The 23349-nt window shown below is 40.3% G+C and overlaps 1 protein-coding gene across 3 annotated transcripts in view; it reads left to right on the plus strand.

Annotated features, from left to right (window-relative positions):
* FGF10 (fibroblast growth factor 10) overlaps window positions 1-23349 on the plus strand; it is a 107917-nt gene that overhangs the window by 23510 nt on the left and 61058 nt on the right. For 2 of the 3 annotated variants that reach the window (XM_075411698.1, XM_075411699.1), the window contains exons 2-3: window positions 19778-19852; window positions 19954-20517. In XM_075411698.1, coding sequence (XP_075267813.1) covers window positions 20181-20517 — 337 coding nt within the window. In that variant the 5' untranslated portion in view covers window positions 19778-19852; window positions 19954-20180. Of the gene's footprint in view, window positions 1-19531; window positions 19655-19777; window positions 19853-19953; window positions 20518-23349 lie in introns of those variants that run through there. The other variant, XM_009943675.2, reaches the window with a different exon arrangement.

The raw sequence follows: 23349 nt of genomic DNA on the forward strand, positions 1-23349 counted from the left end.
TCAAATACTGAAATCTAAATCCCATTTTATTATGCTGTCAATGAACTGCCGAGATTCTCCTTTGCTTGTTAACATGATAGCAGACAGATGAGAAGAAATAAAAAGTACTGGCCTGTGAAAGGCAAATCAAAAGGGGAGATTGAAGGGATTTCTCGAGTTACTCAGGTGAGTCTTTACGCCCCAGCCAGTGACCCAGCCAGTGGTCAGAACGGTGCAGGTTCCGTTTGGTTGCTCCGAACGCTTAGACACGGTATCCAACTGTCTGCCCAAAAGGCTGAGAATTTGCAGTTTCTTTGTCAGCTTAGTGCACAATAAACAAAAGAAGGGAATTTGATACTAACTAAACAGAGAATGAATAGTCAATAACATTGTATAAACTTTTTCAAGTCACAAATCTTTATGCAGCAGGAGCAACTTTTCATGTTACTGGAGTCTTTTACTGCAAAGATTGCTTTTTTCGTTCCGTCTACTCATTTTTTAGGTGTAAAATGTAATTTTCTAAAATGAAACCCTCACTTGTTGGCAGATAATGGCATCAAATCCATAATTTCTGTAGAAGAAAGGTAAATCACAGATTAAATAAAAGTTAAAGTGAATGAAGAAAATAGAGATAACTATGGTTACAGACATACTTAAATATTCTAGAGAACTGCAAAGTAATTATTTTATGATTTTCAACATGGATGGTATAATGGTTATGAAATGAATGATTCCTATTAAAAAATTTTGTACATTTTTTCCATTGTTGGATCTCTAATTCTTAAATTAAAAAAGCATTTAAAGTACATGACCAACATTTTGAATAAAAAATTAAAATATGTAACGTTCTTTGCTATCATAACTCTACAACTATGAAATGAGGTGGCATGTGAAGAAGAAACACAGGGGACAAAAAGAAAATACAAGGATACTTGTACAACAATTTTAAATGCAGTTAACTAGAGGTTATAGACCTAAACATGAATACTCTTACAGTGGAAACACTATTGTATGCATCATGGTGTATATTTCTCAGAATGCGTTAGCTGTCAAATTTAAGTAATACCTTACATGCCCTTTTTTGTAACTTGCAGAATTAGCTTTATGAAAGCCAGCTGTTTAAAAATAAATCCTGGACTAGCAGTGCCATCTAGCATATTTAAAAAGAACCCCGAGAACAACAAAATCGCCATGCACTTGAAGAATTGGTAGGGTAGAATTTATTAAGACTATCAATCTTTGTAATAGATCTATGTATCAAGTCGTAACCCTCAAGTGAGCAACAGGACATGTTTTGATAATCAATGTATTACTAAATATAACATCTGTACACATCACAAACCATCTGGACAATAAAAGTGTCAGGCAAAACTCTTTAGCCTTTGAAAGAGCTGAACTGAGACTGGGGAGAAGAGGGCTGGATTTACTCGTGCAGTGTTGGGTTATAATACATGGATAGTGTGAAGCTGTCATAAAGATGGGAAAAAGGAACAAGAGGTTTTCTTCCTTAAGCAATATAAAATATGTAGAATGCTTTAGATGACCAAAGAAATTATTTGCTTATGCGAGTAAAGAGAAACATCTGCTTTGCATGGCTTAATAAATGAATTCCCCATTCTGAAATGCAATAGACTTCTGCTTTGCACAGGTATATATTGGCATGTAACACTGCATACAAAATATATTCATTTGCTCCTCTCCATATGGAGTTAAAAGGCTTCAGATTTGCAAAAGTATAACAGTGAGCAAAATTTCACCGACTTTTATTGTTTGTTGAATAGAATGAATTGCTTGGCATTGCATAAGACAAAACATGAAAACAAATACTGCCTCTCAGAGCCTACAGTATAGAAGACAGGCTCTGAAATGACAGGATGTACTGGGAAGCCTTGAAACACAGTCATTAATTATCGTCATTGTTAGGAGCAAGCCTTTAGAAAAAACTTGAGTGCAAACAAGGATGGGAAGACACTGTAGCATAAGGACCTCAGAGAAAGAAAAGTGAGATGAGTTATTATTACAGGCTCAGTCACAGCAGCCTCTTGGCACAACAGTGTATAGCTACAGATACAGGCACACACCTTTGCCCCATAGCTAAGATTCGTTTCTATGTTGCACAAACACAGGAATTAATTATATCACAGGCAAGATAATTAGATTATGAACCTTTCAGTTGAAAGCTCCTGAAGAACCATCCCACTGTGAATGTGAAAGATTATTAATGCCTTGGTGACTTTCAAACAAATTTCATCTGCCACTGTTTCCCCCAGTTTCAGAGCATTTTTGTGTGGATGTTCAATGTGAAAAGTTTGACTCATCTAGAATGGGAAATTTAAGATACAGCTTCCAATATCCTAGATTATGCTGTTCATGAAGCAAAACTCTTCCTCCATCCTTGCTGAGTTTTCTTAGGATAGAAACAAAAATAAAGTGCAAAGATTTAAACAAATACCTCTGGAGCAAATCTAATACCACCAAGTCTAGATGCCTCATCACCCAGCTCAGATAACCAATGTATCCAATCTATGACACACCCACTAGCAAACTTTTTTTCCACAGAAACACGTACAAAATGAACCAATCAAGAGACAGTTTAATATAACATTCTGCATCTGGCTTACATGTTGAAAATAAACTATGTCAATGTAACTGTTTGGCAGCCACTGTAAAGTCACTTGTAACTATCTCAAAATAATTGTACTGTTAGCAGCCCCAGTGGAAAAGTCCTATATGTCCATATTTATTATTTTCTTTCAGGGAACCAGCGCCTTTTATCAGTCAAAAGCCTCACTTTATTATTTCTACTTATTAAAACTGGTATTATGTAAGGTTTTGTTAGCTTCAACTATAGCACAGCATTCAGCTGAGTTAGATATAAGCACTAAATACATATCCACGACATTCTTATTTTCCATGTCAGGACTTGGACTGTTTGATTGATTATTTTTCCAAAACACTTGTTTTCCCAGAGAGAAACGCTATTCTGTAAGAATAGTTATTTTTTAAATATAACATGTCTGCAGTACTTTCAAAAGGACCAGCAGGTTTTATGTACAGAAGTGGAAAAGCAAACTGTCAACGCTATAGTCTGATAAAATGTTTTTACCTTTGTAAAAAAAATACACAAACGCTGGCAGCGTGCCATGTGTTTTCCAGTACAATCACCCTAACTTTAGACCTACCAACAGAAAGGAACAACATGCACTTTGAAAGGGAGTCTAAAGGAAATGTGGGAATGGAGACAAGGCAGATGTTTTACAGAGCTCCTTTCTGCCCTCAATTGCTCATTTCAAGCTTGCTAGAAAGGAAATGCTATGAGGTGGTAACTCAAGAGAATGTTTTCTTTTCACACTGTTTTCAGCTTTCTATTTAAATGCAGGCTACTATCGTACCTTTTTGCTGTGTTCTAATTAAGAAACTTTTCTTTTCCCTTCTTTATTTCTGTTATGGTAGACTGGTGTGCTTGGGAATTGATCCCCACTGGGTGAGTCTCTGCTTATAGACCTAGGGAGGCAAGGTACCTTATATACACTAGTAGTTATTTACGCACATCAGCTTATTTAGAAGACTCATCACATCCCTGCAGAGCTCAGGGCTTGATATGAGAGTGCTCCCATTTGTTAAGCATCATCCCTTAATGCTTAAATAGTAAGAACATTTCCAAAGGAAACTAGCAGCAGAGAACAAAATACGGGGGGGGGGGGGGGGGGGGGGCGGGGCGGGGAAGGTGCTGGAGTTTGGAATGCACTCAAGCTAGTCACCCACCCACACAACTAACCCACTGGCACAAAACTGATTAGCTGCCTAAGGCCACTGAGACCATAGGCACAGGATGTTTTCCTAAAGGGAGTAGGGGCTAGCTTGACCTTTTAATTTATAAAGGGAAACCACACACCCAGGTGTTGCAGCTCTGCTCACTAGGAGCAATTAGGACATAATCTGGGTTGTTTATTTTGTTGGGTTCAGAGGTCCATGCTGAAAGATCAAAAAAGACTTATAGTCACTCAGTAAGCTCTATGCATGTGATGTTTTTCAACTGGCTTTTGTGTTGGTACTGTCTAGTTATTTATTTGTTTGGAAAGAAAAAACAGTTTCTTTAAGTAGGAAATCCCTCTTGAGCTACAATAAGGCAAAGTTGCCCCTTCATGTTAAAGCTGGATTTTTAAGGGAGACAAACTTGAAAGGAAATTTGTGCCTGTACAGTGAGCAGCAGCCGTTCAGTTAAAGGTGTATTCTTAAAACTGACATAGCCAAGCCTTTCTAGATGAATCCAATTTTACTGAATACTTTGTGACTTCAGGTATATTGTTATAAACAAACTTCATAAAGAGATTAATTTAGTATGTTTTCAACAAATAACAGGCTTCAGAGGCTAGAACAATTCTGCCTGTTATCTACAGAGATGTATAAAAAGAATACATAGCCATCAATTACAACACACACTTTAAGGGACTCATCTGGGCAACAGTGACACCAATGTCACAGCCAAAGTTGCATAATTACTTCTGTGACCTTCCTAAAAAGAAAAAGTCAAGCTTGCCTGGGTCTTCTGACCCAAACTGTGCCAGCATGGCAAAGAAAGTTGGGCAGTATTTCAAGCAAGTGATAAAAAAATGTTTCCCAGGCTGTCAGCACAGAACCAGCACTGAGAGAAATAGACTATGCTGTGCTGTTCCCAACCTCTGGCATCTTGAATCTCTCCAAAGATTTATAAGTGCTGTCCTAAAAGTGCTGCCCATTAGTGTGGTCTCAGGTTTCTTTAAAACAATCCTGCATAGAAGATGTGCACAGTAGACCCTTTGGCCATGATATTGGTTCAAGGATAAATGTGACTTTAACAGCTTAAATCACTCTTTTTTTTTTTTTTTTCTTTTTTTAAAGAAGGTGGAATATAGTACTTAAAGGACAGTTCTTTGTGTCTTCTGCCCTGGGAAAGTAGGTTCCTCTGTGGGACAAGACCTACCATTTATTATATGGATATGCAGCTTCTGGTATATTGTAATGTCTGGGATAATCTTCAAGAAAAAAGAGATTCTTCCTCTCTACTGAAGTGCTTGGTAGTTGATCTGTCATCAACTACCCACAAGAGAGAAGGAGGATAAAAATAGCCATTCTTCACAACAAATTCCTTTCCAAATCTTTCAGATTCCCTGTCAATGCCTTTTCTGTGGCTACTGTTCTTGCAGCTACAGGGGACCTCGGCCAACAGGATGGCAGGCCAACCATACAGTGGAAACTCTGAAATCTTGAGATTGGCACAGAAAGATGTCAGAACTTGCCAACAGAGTTACATTACTGCAATGACTAATAACAGGCTGGGATACTGCAATGTGGTCACTACTCTTGCAAAGACTTGTACACGACCTCAAATTTAAATACTGTTAGCCTGATCCAGAAAACACTGATATTAATGGAGACTTTTTTCCAGCTGATGTGACAAACCTTTGGCTGAAGAATTGTAAACAGCTTGTTTGTGTGAGCAGGGTTTCTTTCAGTGTGTGAACTTAAATCATGGTTATGACAGCAGCACCTACCTGGGACATGTTGGGATACGGCAGCCAAAAGCATCAGAAAGGAATTAATACAGGGTGCTTTTTTTTTTTTTTTTTTGAAATACTGTTTATTTCTAGTGTTTGATGACATTTAATCTTATATCAACAAGAAACTTTATTTAAAAACAAACTATCTGTTTGGTCTTGTTTTGTCTACTTAGAAATATTCTCTCGAAGGTTTTCATGGAGAGAAAATAAAAATCAAGTCTAAAATCTCAAACTTCCAGAACAACCCATAAGCCTAGACATGTCCATTGCTTTTCTTTCATTTTTTTTCCATGAAAATGAAGCAAGTATGTTTTTCTAAAGGAAATGGCATATGAAAAACTTGGCACTATAAGATCTGACTCACTGCAGGGTCTTCTTCCATTCCATTCTGACTAATACAAAGATCAGTGATGTAGAAATGTCAACTGTCATCTTATAGCATTAATATTTTCCACAGCTTTGATACTCTAAGACAAAAATTACAACAGAATCAGTTCTGCTATCTTTTGCTTCCATGAAGAAAAACTACAGCATTTGATAAGATTCACAAAATTAATTTTTCTTTCATCAGAGCTAAAAGCTAATCTGCCATGGCACAGACAGGAAAGAGAAAGAAAATCTACTATCTACTTGTGAATGCATCTGTTGGTTATGAACACAAATTAAGCTGAGTTTTTGTTCTTTTTAACTGATGGAAAGGTTTAAAATCTCAAAAAACCAGTAAGAGCAGAAAATAAAATGTAGAAGTTTCAATATATCATCCAAAAATAAATGTCCTGAACTCAGACACCAGTTGCTTCACTTTCATATAACTGGAACATATTTTCATTGTTTTAATTTTGATTTTTAGGGGGTAAGGCTACTGTACAAATTTTTTAATTTCTAGTCTGTAAGCCAGTGGATATCATACTTGGACTCTGTGTCTCCTTGCACCGTCGACTAGAATCCACTGTTGGAGGCTTCTGGAAAGTTACTTTTAACCAGAAGTTATTCTAAGCTGCAGGTATTGTATGGGAGATAGATAGGGGAAAGAGGAGCTTTCTGTAGTGCACATTAGAATACAAGTTGAACCTGATAGCCATAATAGTTATTCCTGGCACTAGTGTTTATGGAAAACATAGAATCTTTATCAATGAAGGATACAAATTTTATTCCATATTTTAAAGAAGGCCTATCATATACCCAGCTACAGAACCACAAAGCTGGTAGTAATTAAAAAAAAAAAAAAGGCAAGATGTAATTGAGAAACAGAGAAGCAAATTAAATGGTTTATTTCTTAAAATTTTAAACTACATCTGATGAGAAAAATAGCAAATAAACAAATAAGTAGATGAGCAAAACCTTATTTTTTCAGCTATTTTACAATCCAAAGTAAGTGGGCACTACATGGGAAGAAAGAATTTGCTGCATAGTTGGAGTAGCAGATCCTGGAGATTTGGCTTTTACCTCTGCTACTGGCCTTCTGGGTTACCTTCAGCAAGTCACTTCCATAGCTTGTACCTCAGTTTCATAGAACATAACATGGACTTCCTCTGAAAAGAATTTTGAGATCTCTTGATAATGTTCTCATAGTTAAATTGTATTGTTTTCTTTTTTTATTGTGATCTTTTCCTTTTTGGAGGCAACATGTAGTTTGGGCATGTAGGATGTAATTTATCCAACAGCACTACCCTCGGGCAAATAATGTTAACCCAGGACTATCTGCAGTATCCAAAATACAATTTAAGTCCAACTTTTGCATCCAATGAACTGAACTTTTGAAAATCTTTGCTCAGAGATTGTTTAAAGTTCATAGGAGACTCAGGCTTCAACATGGATGCACTGGCACCTACAGATCAACTTCTAGTGTGTAAAAAAGCACCTAAGCACCTAAAACCAGACCAAGCAACTCTGTACACCAATGTATACCTTATATCATAGTGTACGCACATGTCCTGCTAGAATCCTGAAACTAAACCTGCTTATTTCAATGAGGGATTCAATTCAGTGAGTGTTAACAATCATACCTGCGAGAAGAGAGATTCAAATTTCAGTGTCTGCTTGAACTGCTGCTTGTTTATTTTGCATTAGACAGTCATAAAATGCATAAACATATCATGAAGTAATGACTGGAACCTAGCTCTATATTTTAAAAGGATAGCTTTAACCCTAGGCCACACGGTGTTTTTCTGGACATAAGTGCATAAAAAGTGGAAAAACTACATTAGAATTGAGTAAGAAGAAGAAGAGAGATTATTTCGCCTAATATGGCTCAAGGACTTTGTTGGGCTGGGGACACAGACCTAAATCCTCTTCAGACAAAGGAATTTGAACTAAAAGTTACTAAGAACCTGTGGATGAAAAGTAATCACCACTTTGCTTTCACCTCTGTTTCGAGTACTGATTCCTACTTCATTTGAGCAAAGAAGATTTACCTGAAGTGTCTATAAATTAAAAGGAGAAGGTGACATCTTCCCCTAGTATTGAAACAGCACCTAAGTCTCCAACAGAGTGGTAACCGGATCAGAATGTTTTCTCTTAAGTATACAGACGACAATCTAGATGCAACCGGTTGTAGCTTCTTCTACAGGAGCCAAGCAACTGATACTTAGGGATCATGATGATGAACGTCACAGTGCTGAAATCCTTTATTATGAACAGATTCTCACGGTAGTTATATTGCACAGAAACAGGAGCTCACTTGTAGATGTGATGATGTCTCCAGACACCCAGCAATTTTTGGCTGTTCTTACAGTGTTTCAGTTCAGATTCAAACTTTGTAACTCATACATTGTCTCATAAAAATATGTAGGAAGAATGTTTTAGATATCTTACACTTACCAGTTAGAAATTACATTCTGACAGTCACGTAAAGGCATAATCAGTAACTAATCTGACATGAGTCAAACACTGTCCATGTCTAGTTCAGGTCCTTAATACCTTAAACCTGTATCATATTTATCACAGCTAATTTCAAGAACGTTGCAAAAAGCTGTCAGTGGAAGGGACGGGGAGTGAGGGTGTGTATATGCACACACATTTCTGAAGAGGTTGACTCAGTCGGGATTTGTGGCAGTATAAATTACAACTTCCAGAGTTTTTAATATTGAATTATTTGTTTGAATGCCAACTATCTGAGAATATGATTCTTGGTAGAGTTCCCTGTTTTTCACATTTTTTATCTACACAGAAAAAAAACATAAAATGTGGCTCAATAAAAGACAAAGACAAGACTACTTCAGACTGATGGAGTATTTACACAGTTAAAATTCTGACACAATTAACACAGTTAAATATTTGACAGAATTTAAAACTGGCACAACCTCTACAAGTAAACAGGCTGCAGAATTGGTCTAGGGCCATTTACAGGACCTGGATTGTTAAAGTAGCCTTCAGTAAGAGTGACAAATAAATAGTATCGTGACAGTAGAAGTCATTCTGAGTCAGATAGCTTCTCGTGACTTTTTTCCCCGTTTTCACAAAGGTTGATAGTATCACCAGCAGAAGATTCCTTCCCCTAACTCAGCACCAGAGGAGTAAAAGGAACTTAGTCTACCTATTGTCTGCTACCACCATCCCCAGCTAAATATCTTGGTGCGCCAAGCACATGCACCTATAGCTGCTACTTACCACTGCCACAGCAGACCAACGTCCAAGGCATGGGAACAAGGGTAGCTGAAGATGTCCTCTTTTTCTCAGCTGTAAGGATGCATTCTTCAGACTAATTGGTTACAAATGTTCACTTAACAAGCAAAGTCATTCATATATTACAGTAATGCAATAGTGAGTCTTGAAGACTTTAAATGTTGTTCACTTGTCTTTCTAAATCAAAATCACCCAGCAATTATTATGGAAAAAAAAAAAAAAAAGCAGTACTTAAAGCAAATGTCATTTTTAATCCGGGGTAAATTTGTATCCAAGAATTCAATGGACTGGTAGTATTCTTTTCTTTTCTCTTTTTCTATTTTCTTTTTTTTTTTTACCAGAGAGAAAACCCTTTACTTGACTGCATAGCATAGCTAAGAAACCCCAAAGATTAGAAATAGAAGTAGAAGCCTTGTGCTACTATGCTATAGAATTTTTCACTCAGATGTGATCCAATAGTCATACTGTCTGACAAGTATTCAGTGCACTGTGTAAAACAAACTGCTAAATCAAACTCCTAGTGGATGTGTACACGATACAAATATGCTACACTGGAAAAAAAATATAGGAAGAATGAAAAAAATCAGCATACACTGAATGAGCATTAATTACTGTCTTCTTTAGTCTACACTGCGAATTTCCAGGGCATTTCTGGAATTGCCACGCCCTGATGTACTTTCTGCAGTTTGGTCAGTGCAGGAAAACCACATAGAATCTGTGAAGTCAGCTGCCCAGAATCAGCTGAAATTTGAGTCCTGTTTATTCTCTCAGTTTTGCAGAACTAGAGTTTGAGAGAGGATCCTCATAAAAAGAAATGAAAAATAAATTATTGTCAAAGGATGAGAGAGCTTCTCTGTTCTTGCTTATGCTGCAGTTTCACAGGAGATGTCACTTAGTAGGGCAAGCATTTTGTTAAGCTTTTAGTCAAGATCTATTTGTTTTCTTAAAATTCACAAAAACTATAGGAAAAGAATCCAGCAATTATTTAAACTGATCCCTGCACCAGATCAGGTCCACCTAGAACAACCCAACAAATTGCTTTCTAAGTTACTTTTGAAACTTCCCATGAAAAAGATCATACAACCTACTGATTCCTTCTAATGCTTATCAAAGGCACTGAACATTGTGTCCATAATAACGACCTTCTCCTGAGAGGATACATAACAGCTACTTTGGTACCATTCTTACCAGTTATGAAAATGTTAGTATCTTTCGGACTTGAAAAAGTTCCATGCAAAAATAGGTTTTTATTTTCACATTTTGGGTAGTATTCAATCCCTTAAAAATCTTTATAATGTCACTCCTGATAGCTAGATTTCTACAAGAATTCCACACCTGAGGAACTTTTTATAAGCCAGCTGAAATTCTTAGTAGGAAAAGCTAAATAAACCTGCCCTGAGAGTACTTAAACATACACATAGCTTTGAACATATGTGGTGTCATATTGAAATTTATTGGAATATGCAGGAACATATAAGCACAGATGTAAGAAATTGCCTAGATGGCTGGCACAGGGCTCAAAATTCTGTAGCGCCAAGTCAGATTTTGCTTGAAGATTGCTAATTGATCAGAGGGTCTTATGTATGGATGTCATGATTTTTCTGTGTCACGATTTGGTGAGTTGACTTGCATTTATTTCCTTGACATTAACCTCAATAATTATCTCTTCATAGATACGACTTGCACAGTTGCTGCTGTTGTAGAGGACAATACTTTCTACACATTAGCTGATGTTAATTGATTTGCTTTTGTCGGAAATGCAGGCTGGACATAGTCATTCTTGATGCCAGGCCACTCCCTGCTCCCAATTCTATTCAGTGTTCAGAAAAATCTACCATGTGTCAGCCATCAATAAAAAAAATGGGGAGATGACATCCCAACCATCACTTCTTTGCAGGTGCTCCATGATGGGAATAGGATAAGCTGTTTTCAGGGTCCACAATACTGCACATTTCTGAACACATCTTCAAGGACAAGTTTCCATTCTGGAGGATGTATGGCTTCTCTCTAGCTCCCATTTGAGGATACTAAGCAATTGCAAGAGAATGGAAGGATATTTCTTCTGTAGGCCACCAGGGACCAACTTGCCCAGTGGAGCTGCGCTTAAGCTCCCAGTCTTAGATTTCTGGAGGAGCACCTTTTACTGCAAACTGTAGAGAAAAAAGATACTTATTTCCCTCACCCTCCTCTCCTTAGAGATCTGACTTGTGGTGGCTTATCTGATGATGTGATTTGTTGACAAATTTGAATGCGTGTCCATATGAAACCAGGACCAGAAAGACTGTTTGGTAATTAAATTGTATGGTCTGAGCTAACACATTATTTGTAAATGGTTTTAAAAAGTTTTCTGACTCATCACCATTCAGTGACCATGAATCTAACTAGCTGTCTCCCATACCTAGAGTTTTTTTGTAGGGAGCATTTACATTACTAACTAACTAGCTAACTAACTAAAAAACTTATAATTATTAACTAACTGAAGAGTTTTCAGCCTTTTGGTGCATGCCTGACACAAGCACCAACAAGTAAATCTGACCTAGGGCAGGCTGAAGCAAGGGTCACCACTGTTCTGTTATGTCATTTGTACAACAGACTCACAGAAGTTTAGAAGACTTTAAAAGCACTAGACTTGAATGCCTCAGAAATGAAGCAAATATTTTTACCCCTGTATCATCTGTGGATATTGTAGTTTGGCCTAGCTATTCAGCCCTTCCACATGCTCTGCACTCCTCAGACAGCATTTTGTATTAAGTGGTGCTTTTCCCCAGACAACAGTCAACATGTACCACAAATAAGTAACTTGCTCTTTGTTGTTTAGATTTCTATCATTCAGATACACAAAAAGGGCTCCAAGGTTATATTCTTTTCCCAGTCATCACATGAATAGGATAACTTGGTGATTCAGGGCTGGAAGTAATACCAGAGGCAAGGCAGCACCACAAGCAGAGCAGAAGAGAAAGAAATGGAGGTGTCCCATCACCTTTGGCTTCCTCTCTCTGTTCTTTGGGCACAAGAAGCTCTTGCACGCTTTTGAAAACTGCTCAGAATTACCTTATGCCATACACACAGGCTTCTACTGCTTGTTCTGATCAGTAACATCTCTTGGTTTGGCAAATTCCAGCCTGGTTTAGGGCGTACATATCCTTAAGCTGCACTAAAAACCACTGCAGCAGGTTTTTTAGTATTTAGAAATTCCAGGGAAGGTATTTTACTAATTACTGGTGTGCAAAAAAACAATGTGTCATTTTCAAAGTTCCTTGCTTTTAACTACATGTAGGATACATGAAACTTGATGTCAAGTTTACTGAATCTGGCATTTAGGAGCTAATCATTATCATCAGTAACTGGCAACATTGTTAAAATCTGCAATAATTTGGATCTGTGTGGCCAGTTGTTAACCATATGCTATAAAGAAAAATAATCTTTTTAAGCCTGCCAGAATGGATGACAGCTCTTCAGAGACTTGCTTAAATCTTTAACATGCTGTAAACATTTAAAATAATACTGGAAAGAAGATACCATATTGTTATCTTTAGTCTCTTTGTTTTGATCTTAATAAAACGCTAAACAATCTTTTAATATAATTACACTGCATTTCCAAAATCATAATCATCAGCTGGAGAGTACCCTATAAGAGAACAAAATCATCTCTAAAAAGATCACAAGACAGCAATAAGCTGACTTTGAGGGACGCGTTCTTGATACAGAGCCTAGAACAGCAGTAGAGCCTGGCTGTTCTTTCTGAAGGACTAAATAATAAGAGTGTATCAAGCTGGACAATTATATCTGAGTCATGGTGTTCTTACTAACATTAAGGGTTCTAGTATGCCCTAAACTATGAAGTGCTTAGGAAAGAATCCCATAGATTTGAGCTGACTCTACCTTTGCTTTTTGTCTTCACAGTATCTTTGATGAGACATGTTTGCCACATGTATGTGAAAAGGTATGGTCTTGGGAAAGCTGGTGTCCAACTCTGCCCAGCACTTCTGTAGAAACATAGGTGGAATGTACCCTGTAAGAGATACTGTGCCACATATCTCCTTGGTGATGCCATACGTAGGAATACTGACAGGTGCCCAGCCCATCTTGCAGCAGCTCTGGCACTGCCCACTCCATGGGAGGCATGGGGAGCCGTCCCTCACTTCCCAGCCCTGCCGCATGCTTCCCTGCTAGCAAAGGGCTCGCTTCCATCACCCTTCCTCACGCTGAGAGGTGCTTACTCACAAAAGTAATTCCAGTGACTGCTACCAATTAACTGACAAAGAAGAGGCAGTGTGTGAGCTCTCCCTGCAATATGTAAGCTATTAACTGGCTCAGAGGGAGTCCAGCTGACTACCCCGCTTGCCTGTGGTGAGGCAAGCATGTTCAGCTGTTGGGCTGATGTTCCTAGCTGTCAGCTCTGTTTCAAATAGCTCCACCAGCAATGCCTAGCAGTGACTTCTTCGCTCCCTTCCAGTAGCACTCAAGGACAGCGGAGCCTAGCGGACCTGTGGAGTTTTGGTTTGGCTTTGTTGCCTTTCTAAAAGGGATCTTGGTAGGATCCAGGAAGAATACTGGATAGTTAGCACCTTTCAGGGTGCACACCCTATTCATAAAAAGGCTTGTATAACTTTTTTGGTTTTGTCTCAGTTACGTGCCACACAAAGAGCTTTTCCAGTAAATTAAAAGATACAATTCAAAGATACAAACATGACATTTAAGTACCAAACTATCTGTATATCTGAAAAGTTTCCTCTGGGGAACATGAGCTACCAGGTCACAAATAAGCCAACATCTTGTTTCAGCTGAAGGTTTGGATCCTGGGGATGATTAACGAAAATGCTTGTAGTGTATGTTCAGAAGAAGTTGTATGAACAGTTTGAGTAACCAGTATGGGGGTAAAAAAATAAAATTCATTACCATCAGCATTATCCATTACAAGGATAATTCACAGGTGTGCAGGTTTATGTGGAGGGAGGGCATATCAGAATGCATTCAGTATTTCCTCAAAGTCCTGGTGGTTTCGCCATGAAAAATGTAGGCTTAGATGAGATTGATGGGGGAAAAAAAGAAAGAATCTGCAAAGATCTAACTGACATTTGCCCCCTCCTGGCCACTTCTGACAGGGTTGTTCTCAATCACTCATATTTGTATCCTCAGTCACTCGTATTTGTAGAAGTATTTAAGTGGCCTGCATTCATGGTAGTTCTGTATGAAATGACAAAGAAAAACAAATCCTCTAAAATTAAAGTAACTCCTTGAAAATATTGCCTTTTTAATTACATTTGTGCTGCAGAGTATGCAAAACTGGCTGCCAGCAGACCATTACTAAACACGGTCAGTGTCCAACCCACACACATAGCTATTTATGGCACTGCAGCTCAATGTCTGGGGGTCTGTAGTCTCCTCTAGCTGACCTCCATAGAATGCATCTTTTTACTTATTTCTTCATTTTTTAATAGCTGTATTTATCAAACAAAAAGCATACAGATGTTTTCATATGTCATGCATCTCGGTAATTTCTTTGTCAGACATAATTATAAACATATCCTAAGAGAATAGCCATAATTAGCATTTTAAGACAAACAAACAATTTTCTTAATTTTCTGCTTGAAGCACAGCATTCTGACAGTTTTTCCAATACATCCAGGAGAGAGAAACACATACTACTAATCTAAGTAATGGGGCAAATCCTGCCTGGTCCCATAGTTTATATCTCTGTTCACAAGAGGATGACCTGCGCGGTCCTAAGCGCTGCCGTATTTTGCTTCTGTTCCTTAAAAAAAAACCCATAAATCAGGGTATATTCTACCTAACCATTACTTATCACCAGCGGCAGTGCTAGCTAACTCTTCATTCTTCCACCAGCTCTCACAGAGTTAGTACCATCTTACTCCTCCTGAGCACTACCCTCAGCCTGGGCAGGGCACCTGGCCATTCTCACCAGTGACTCTGCAGGCTGGGTGGAACCAGCTCTGGCTGAACTACATTTTGGTTATCTCGAACTTCATTTGCACATGTCTGTTGTCTGACCTAGAAACGCAAGTTGTGTTGAAATAAAAAAGAAATGCTGAAGGAAGCATTTTATAAACCTCTGCTAAACTCTGTTCGAGTTCTTCTCCAATTTTGGAAACTTATTTGGAAAGGAGTATGCACAGAGAAGCCAAGGAGTATGCTCCACACATTACCAAACCCCACCACAGGCAGCTAAAATAGTATTCTGATTTTATATGTCTTATTACAGCTTCATACACATAGATGAGTCACCACCTCCAGTCTTGATCTTTGACAACTTGAGGGCTTATTTTATACCTCATTCTATACATGAAGTTAGAATAACATTAGTATTTTTACACTTTTTAAATGGCGTGGGGGTATGTGAAGTAGTGAAAAATAGAGACAAATACAATGATGGTGATTTTGCAGATTTCTCAGAAGAAAATAACTCTTATGATGACTTTTTTCTTTAAGCTTTAAGACTTACTTTATACAGATAAAATGCAATGGCCTTCAGTCCCTGTTTTCGATAGACATGAACTCCACAGTGTAAAGATCTCAGCAAGTAGCACTGCATCTCACATCAAGCATCTTGTCTCATTACTGGCTGGTGATTGCAGACACTATGTGCCACTGCCTTTGTTTATAACCAAGAGTAGTGTTTTACAACACTGCCAAGTTCTGCAGTTCGGAACTGACATATAGACGGAGGCATCTGAGCCTTCACTGGCATTTGGCATTCCTCACCTCATTTCTGGCAGAGCTGCCTCTCTGGCAGTGACATTCCTGGCCCAAAACTCTCTCAATGAAATCACTGGCAAATTTCCCAACATCTTGAATAAGAACAGAATTGGGTCCCATGAGCAGAAGATGCATGTGCATCTCCTATCCTACTGTAAGCAGCAAATGGTCATGATTGCTATCTAGCAATCCAAACTGAAGAGCTGGTGACACCTGAGAGTGAGTTGATTATATTAACACTCAAAGGCATAGACAGAACTTACTTACAACACCAGAAAAGATAACACCTTACCTAAGAGAAATCATACAAGGCAAAATCTATTCCAACTACCTTAAAATATTCCTTCTATGATTCAACTCATCTACTTAACATGGAAAAAAAACCCCACAAACAAAAAAAAACCCAGAACATATCCCTCCTTGCTAATCAAAAGACAAAACCATAACATCAGCTATTGCTACATGTATTTAAAAAAAAGTTTTGTTTAGACTATTTTTCATTAAAATTCACCTGTGCATTTCATTTCCCTGAAAGTTCTTTGGAAAGAAAACAGCCAATAAGGAAAATTCTTAAAATACATTTTTTACTTTTTGCATGTTTTTTAGAACGAGTTTTCTTTATTTCATTCTGGATGGGTCAATACAATTCAGCATTTATAAAACTGCAGCACAGGAAACTTTTCACAGAATCTTAGAGCGGTAAAAGTCAAAACAGAAACACTGTTTTAGAAGCAGCAAGTACCATTTCTACTGTAGGACCTGTACGGAAGGTAGCTGCTTTTCAAGCTTAGCCATGGAACAATTAATAAAGGAACCCATTAAGGTCTGATTGTTGCTGCTAAAAAGGAAGGTTGAATTTCAGTCCTTTGAAGTAACTGAGAATGATTCAGGCCTCATTACAGAGATATAATCTACATTCATACATTTATGTTAGTGATTCAAATCTATTGGGACAGATTGAATTCCGTTAAATAGTGCATCTTTCCTGTGGAACTTTTCTCAGGCTTTCTCAGGCTAACCTAAGAGGTGACCTGACAATACAAAGTAGTGGGGTATTTAGGGATTCAACTGTGCTATAAAAGAAAGGCTATACAGAAAGTAGAAAAAAGAATGAGATATAATCTAAAAAGCTATGTCAGCTTTTCATTTGGACTCTGTTTTGTAAATGCCCTCCCTGTCATCACACGGGATAGAAAAGGACTCTATGCGTTGTAGTAAAGTACTGCACTGAATATTGCACCTGCCAGAAGCAGATTTAACATGAAATTCTGGATATGTGGGTTTTGTTCTTAACCACAAGATCTTACAAACAACATAAAGCCAATCACAAGATAGAAATAGGTATAAACAGAACTGTTCTTGAGTAAGCTCAAGACTACCTATTTTTTAAGGAGAAGGGGTTAAATATATCTGTTTGACCCCCAAACTAGTGTTGTCTCCTGCCACCAGAGATCCTAAAATGCTGATTTATCCTATTTTCCAGCATTTGACAGGAAAATGGGAAAAAATGAAAGGTTTCTTAATATGTATACTTTTAAGACATTATAGTAATTAATTATGATTTAAGCTGTTGGAACCAAAAGAACTTCAGTTTTAGGGATAACATGTCATGCCCTTCATGACCTAGACAGCAAGCAGACATTGGCATCAGCTTTTTAGACATACATGTAAGCTGTCAGGCATTCATCAAAAAGTAGGCTTTTGCTGTTCATTTTGGTTTTTTCGGTTTTTTTTCTTAGTTGCCACAAAAGGAAAGCCTAAATCAGATTCACCAAAAAAAAAAAAAAATCTGAAATGCTTTGCAATCAGTGCAAATACATGCAGAATAAATACTCTGAAGTACCATAAACAACATTGTAAAACATATTGATTCTAACATTAAAAGGTTTTGTTTTTAAGGCTGTTTAAATGTCACCCCCAGAAGCTGAACACATGAATTCAGGAGCCGACTCTCTCCAGAATAAACACCATAACTGGAGAAAATAATTTCTAATTTCTGTTGTGAAGGTCATAATATATTTAACATCGTAATCCAATGAATCAGTCTAATTTTAGAACTATTTGTTCTTTTCTGCATTTTCTGTTGTTTAAATTAAGAATTACTCTGAATGCCAGATGTAATTGCATAGGTGGTTTTCCACTGCATCCCCCTGATCCGCTTTATTGAACAGCCTCCATTTCAGAAAAGTTCTCGTTTTACGTATTGAGCTACCCACAGTGTTTCTGTACCACTTCACTTCTCCACTACTCCATTCTCTTAGAGAATGTTCAACCTCCTTGCATTCCAAACCAGCTATTTTACAGTACTACTGACCAAAATCTAACGTCCTGCATGCTGCCCATGTTCTACCAGTCCGTGACCCTTTGTTCTGGTGTTAAAAGACAGTACATCATATGGAAGATGCCTGTTAATTACTGGGGAAGTTGACAGTTCAGTGAGGGGCTAGAAATATGAACCTGTCATAACATTCAGTATGTGAAATGACAAATCCATTAGGAGAGACGGAATCGGAGGGAAGAACAACAACATATGCCCCTCCAGGAAAATAATAGCTTAAAAAATTGCTTTAAAATAGCCCTGAAAATGGAAAATTTGTTTCTTTCTGGCAAAGGAAACTGCATTAGTTTAAAAAAAAAAAAGACGGCAAAATATTCAGACAGATTTTATGGGGAAACCTTTGCAATCCCAATAAAGCCCCTTTTGCTTTGAAGTCAGATGCGTGATTCAGTAAATGACTCATGTTAGCAATTAGAAAATGGTCATTTAGGGCCCTGATTTCTTCTGAGACAAGGAGGGTGCGGGTGGGGAGAGAAACGTAATAAATCTTGAGAGGCTTAAAAGGAAGAGCAGGCTAAAGTGTGAACTTTTTATTTCAGCAACGGAAGCGAGAAATCAGTGATTCATTAAAGGAGGGAGAAAGACCTCCATGGAAGCTGGCAAAGAAGAAGGAAAAGGAGCTAATTATGTCTCTTCCCTTTTTACTCTCCCTGACCAGCATATAATCTGCTTTTCCAGAGTCTGCCTGTAGTATATACTTCTTTCCAACCTCTCCACCCAACCCCTCCTCCAGCGGAGGGGGGTGGGAGTGGGAGATCTCGCAGGCAACAAGCTCCAGGTGGCTTTCTCAAGCACTTCACTGCCAGAAAAATAAAATAAAGCCCTCCGCTAGAAAACAAGTTTCTTACGGGGGGGGGCGAAGCGGGAGGAAAGCCTCCCTGGAGGGGATTGGTTCCGCCTGGAAGACAGGGAAATGGGCAAAGCACGGGTCTCCGAGCCATGCTGGTGGCCGGCGCTCCGAGGAGGAGAAGGCTTTAGGAGCAATTAGCAGCGAGCCGAGGGCGGCGGCGGCGGCTGCAGCCCGGGGCGGGGGGGAGCGGGTCAGCTCCCGGGGCTCCTCCGCAGCGGGCACCGCTCGGCCCGGCAGCGGGAGGAGGGTCGGATGTCCCACCGCTGCCTGACCCCCTGCGAATAAGGGCTGACCACCAGAGGCACGTCCCACCTCTGACTTGTAATCGCTGACATTTAGGCTGCGGCTCCCAACCTGTTTACAACCAAAGGGGGAGGGAAAGGAAGGGAAGCGGGGGAGACAAGTTGGGATTTTTCCCTCTCGCTCTTTCTCTCTCTCTCTCTGGATTTTTTTTTTTTTTAATACTGTTCTGGAGAATTCAAAGCAAAACAAAGAAACTGCCTCCTCTGGGGTTGTCAGTGAGAAAGGGACGAGTTGTGCAACTAGTTTGGGACTTGCAAAGAGGCAAAGGGGTGGGAATCAGAAGAAGGTGCAAAGCCACAAAGTGTGAGTGCGTGTGTGTGTATCTGAAGGGGTATGTGTGAAAAATCCCTTCCAGCACCCCTTTCTGCTGGGTATTATTTATTCTTGTTGTTGTTGTTGCTCACTTTGCTGTCATCTATTTTTCAGACCTTTCTGCATCTAAGATGGTGAAGAAAGGAGTGAGGAAGAGAACAAAATAACTACTGGGAAGTCTCAAACCAGGTTGGGGAGTGTGTGTGCATGTGGGGAGGGGGGGTGGTGGTGGGGAAGAGAAAAAGAAAAAGAGGATTAACCACAGCAACCCCCCCAAAAAAAACCAACAGCTCTTTTTTCTGAGGGAGGACTCGAAGGATTAAAAGGCAGCAACTTCTGAGGCGATTTGTCCCCTGAGTTATGGATGTTGGTGCACTTACTTCAGGCCAGATCAGAGCTCAGAGGGATCTAACCAGAAGCAGCAACCACCGGCTCTCCACTTGCCTTTTACCAGGTCTTACCCTTCCAGTATGTTTCATTTGATAAGACATTTTCCAGCGCCCAGAGTTTCAGTACAATGTGCAAATGGATACTGACAAATGGTGCCTCAGCCTTTTCCCACCTGCCTTGTTGCTGCTTGCTGCTGCTCTTCTTGGTGTCTTCTGTGCCTGTCACCTGCCATGACCTCGGCCAGGACATGCTGTCCCCGGAGGCCACCAACTCTTCTTCTTCATCATCCTCCTCCTTCCCCTCGTCCTTCTCCTCTCCTTCCAGTGCGGGGAGACACGTGCGGAGCTACAATCACCTCCAAGGAGACGTGCGCAAGAGGAAGCTCTACTCTTACAACAAGTACTTTCTCAAGATCGAGAAGAACGGCAAGGTCAGCGGCACCAAGAAGGAGAACTGCCCCTTCAGTGAGTACCGCGCTGCTGCCGGGCCGCAGCCCCCCCGACCGAGCCCTCTTGCTGCGGGGGGACGGGGACGGGGAGCGGGACGGGGGGGACTCGGCGGAGCAGCGGTGGGGTGGGCTCGGCCCAGCTCCCCTCTAGCCCGTGTCGGTGAGGGTCCCGTGTCCCGTCTGGCCGTGTGTGTGTGTGTGTGTGTGTGTGTGTGTGTGTCCCGGCTGCAGTCGTACTGCAAATGGCTTCGCCGAGCGCGGTTTGTTCCTTCGCCGGGCAGGAAGGCGGGCTGGGCAGATCTGCAGGGACTGGGGGGGGGGGGGGGGGGGGGGGGCATTGTCTCCCGAGTCTGAAAATCATTATCCCCCGTCATTAAAGCGCCCCGACGGGAACGCTGTCCGGGAACAATGCGCCGATCCCCCCGCGCCGGCACCGGGGGGATGGGGTGGGGGGGGGGTCCCCTCGGGGGGGTCCCCTCCTCGCGACGGGAGGCTGCCCGGCGCCGCGGGGGAGGGGGCGAGGCGGTGCGGGTGCCGGCCGCGCGCCCGGCCGCGGTGGCGCGCGGTAAACATCTGGGGCTAGGCTCGCGCGGACCCCACACGCGCTGCATTGTCGCTTTTATTTATTACTTTTCTCTTTTTTTCCTTTTATTTTTTTTTTTTTAACGAAATTGTTTCAAAGTAAGAGTCGGCGGGGCTGCTCCCGGGGGCGACGCCTCGAGCCCTTCTGCGGTGCTAATTAGGCTTTTGGTCATAGCGCGCTTCTGGTAACGCAGGTTTGGCCGTCAGCGCTGGAAATGTGACCTTTGTTCACTTTTCCTGCCTGTGCAGTCTCAAACCGGGGTGACTGTAGTAAATCACAGTATATGGCGTCGCGACTCTGAAGTGACTGCGGCCCGCTACGGGAGCGTGCTTTGTTGGGCGAGTGCTGGAGGGAACCCTCTGCCCTGCGCCGCTGGCAGGGAACCACGTTTTGGTCCTTGGGTTGCTTTACACAAATCCAGATAAACCTGGGGATAAATCTTCTGTTAAATTAAAACAACTGGAAGTGACTTCAGTTGCTCCCTTGCTAGCTGATGGGTGAAGCATGGAGCACTTCAGCAGGTTGCCACGCCATGTGACAGACGTTGCTGTTAATTCAGCTGTATTTCTATTAAATACCTGTAACATAGGCTTAAAAACTGGCAGCAGAGGGCTGCTGTATCGTATGTCACTACTTCACTTGCTCCCCCTTGCAGCTTCACACTTTACCATGCACTTAACATTTGGAAAAGCTTTAGATGTCAAAGCAGCTGAATCGTACCACCTCCCTTTCTGCATGTCATAGGAAGCCAAATTCTCGAAAAACAGAGCTATGATGAAGGCTTCGCTTTGAATTTATGTGGGATCAAGTCCTAGCGCTGTGTCTCTTAGATTGCTTTTTTTTGTGGAGGCGGACAGCATCATTTCCCTAACGCAGTATTCCGAAACTTTGTGTGCATTTCTGAGAACACCAGCCATTCTTTGTAGAGAGAGCATTGCTGCCGAGAAGGCTGTGAGGAGCCCAGTCAGACAGAAGTGTACTCGGAGAAGTAGCGGCTCACCTGAGCAGTCCCACTGAACCAACAGAACTGTTTCATGAGTAAAGTTGCACAGACATGCTTGAGCTTCTATGAGATCTTGTCAAGAAGAGGCAGAAAACGCTGAAAAGCACATACATGTCTTTCTACTCTCCCAGTCTAGATGCAAGAACAACCCCCTGCAGCCATACGGTGTGATGCTTTTTTCCTAGATTTCCAGTCAGTGCATAGAAAGAGAATCGGCGTTCTTGGTGGTGTCATGGTTATTGTCGCATCTGCAGAGTATCTGCTGAAAGAGAGGAGAACGTAGTTTCTTTCCTATAAAAGCGAAACAATGCCTTTATTATACATAGTGATATCTTGTCCCTCAAGTTTATGTGCAGTGAAGAAAGGACTCCCATCATCCTAAAACTTGCAACTTGCTAACCGCACTTGCATCACAAAGTCAGACCTAGTGTACTAAATCTTTAAATACAAAACATTTAGGATCTTGTTAGCAGAAAAGAAGTCAAACAGTTGTATGTTCTTCTCTAATAGTCAGTATATTGCAGTACAGAATTGTGTTTTCTGTAGAAGTACGTAGTCTGGGACCATTTAAGAATATATTTACTGTGCCTTTATTTCAAGGGTGTCTGTGTAGCAAAATGTTGCAAGTGGTTCACAAATTCTGTGCTTTTCATAACCTCAGGTGTAGCTGCACCTTGATAATCCCCAGCTGGCCTGGTTCCATGCAAACACATGGTATCTTCAGGATGGTCTAAAATATGTAATTACATGTGAATAGATTTCTGTCATGCATAAAGGGTTAGCCAGACAGCCCACTAAATTGTAGCCTCTTTAACATTAAAGGCTATTTAATCTCTAATATGTTCCCCTTTCGAAACCATGCTTACCTAAACAAATAATAGGACTATTGACATACAAGACTTTGAAACATTCTAATTTGGAAGCTAATTTTCTTTTTCTCATATGCTAATGTTTAAAATCGTTTATGCTGCAGTAAAGCCTTATCTGTAGGGCTGTGAGATCATGATGTGTTGTGTAATTAGACAACAGCTTGCATGGCTGGCACTAATTAAGCACTGTCAAGTAAGAACAGTTGGAGAAAGTCAGAATAAACATTCAGAAAACAGAATTTAGTCTCCAGCCTTCAAATGGCTCAAGCAGCATTCGTAGATTTGCTCTATAAATATTGTGTAGAGTGTGGTAAATTGAAGTTTACTCTGGCAGATGTTTTCCAACTTGAGTGCTTGGAACTCTTCCATTGGTCTTTCTCTACCTATAGGGTA

The sequence above is a fragment of the Opisthocomus hoazin genome, chromosome Z, assembly GCF_030867145.1.
Source record: "Opisthocomus hoazin isolate bOpiHoa1 chromosome Z, bOpiHoa1.hap1, whole genome shotgun sequence".
Taxonomy (NCBI): domain Eukaryota; kingdom Metazoa; phylum Chordata; class Aves; order Opisthocomiformes; family Opisthocomidae; genus Opisthocomus; species Opisthocomus hoazin.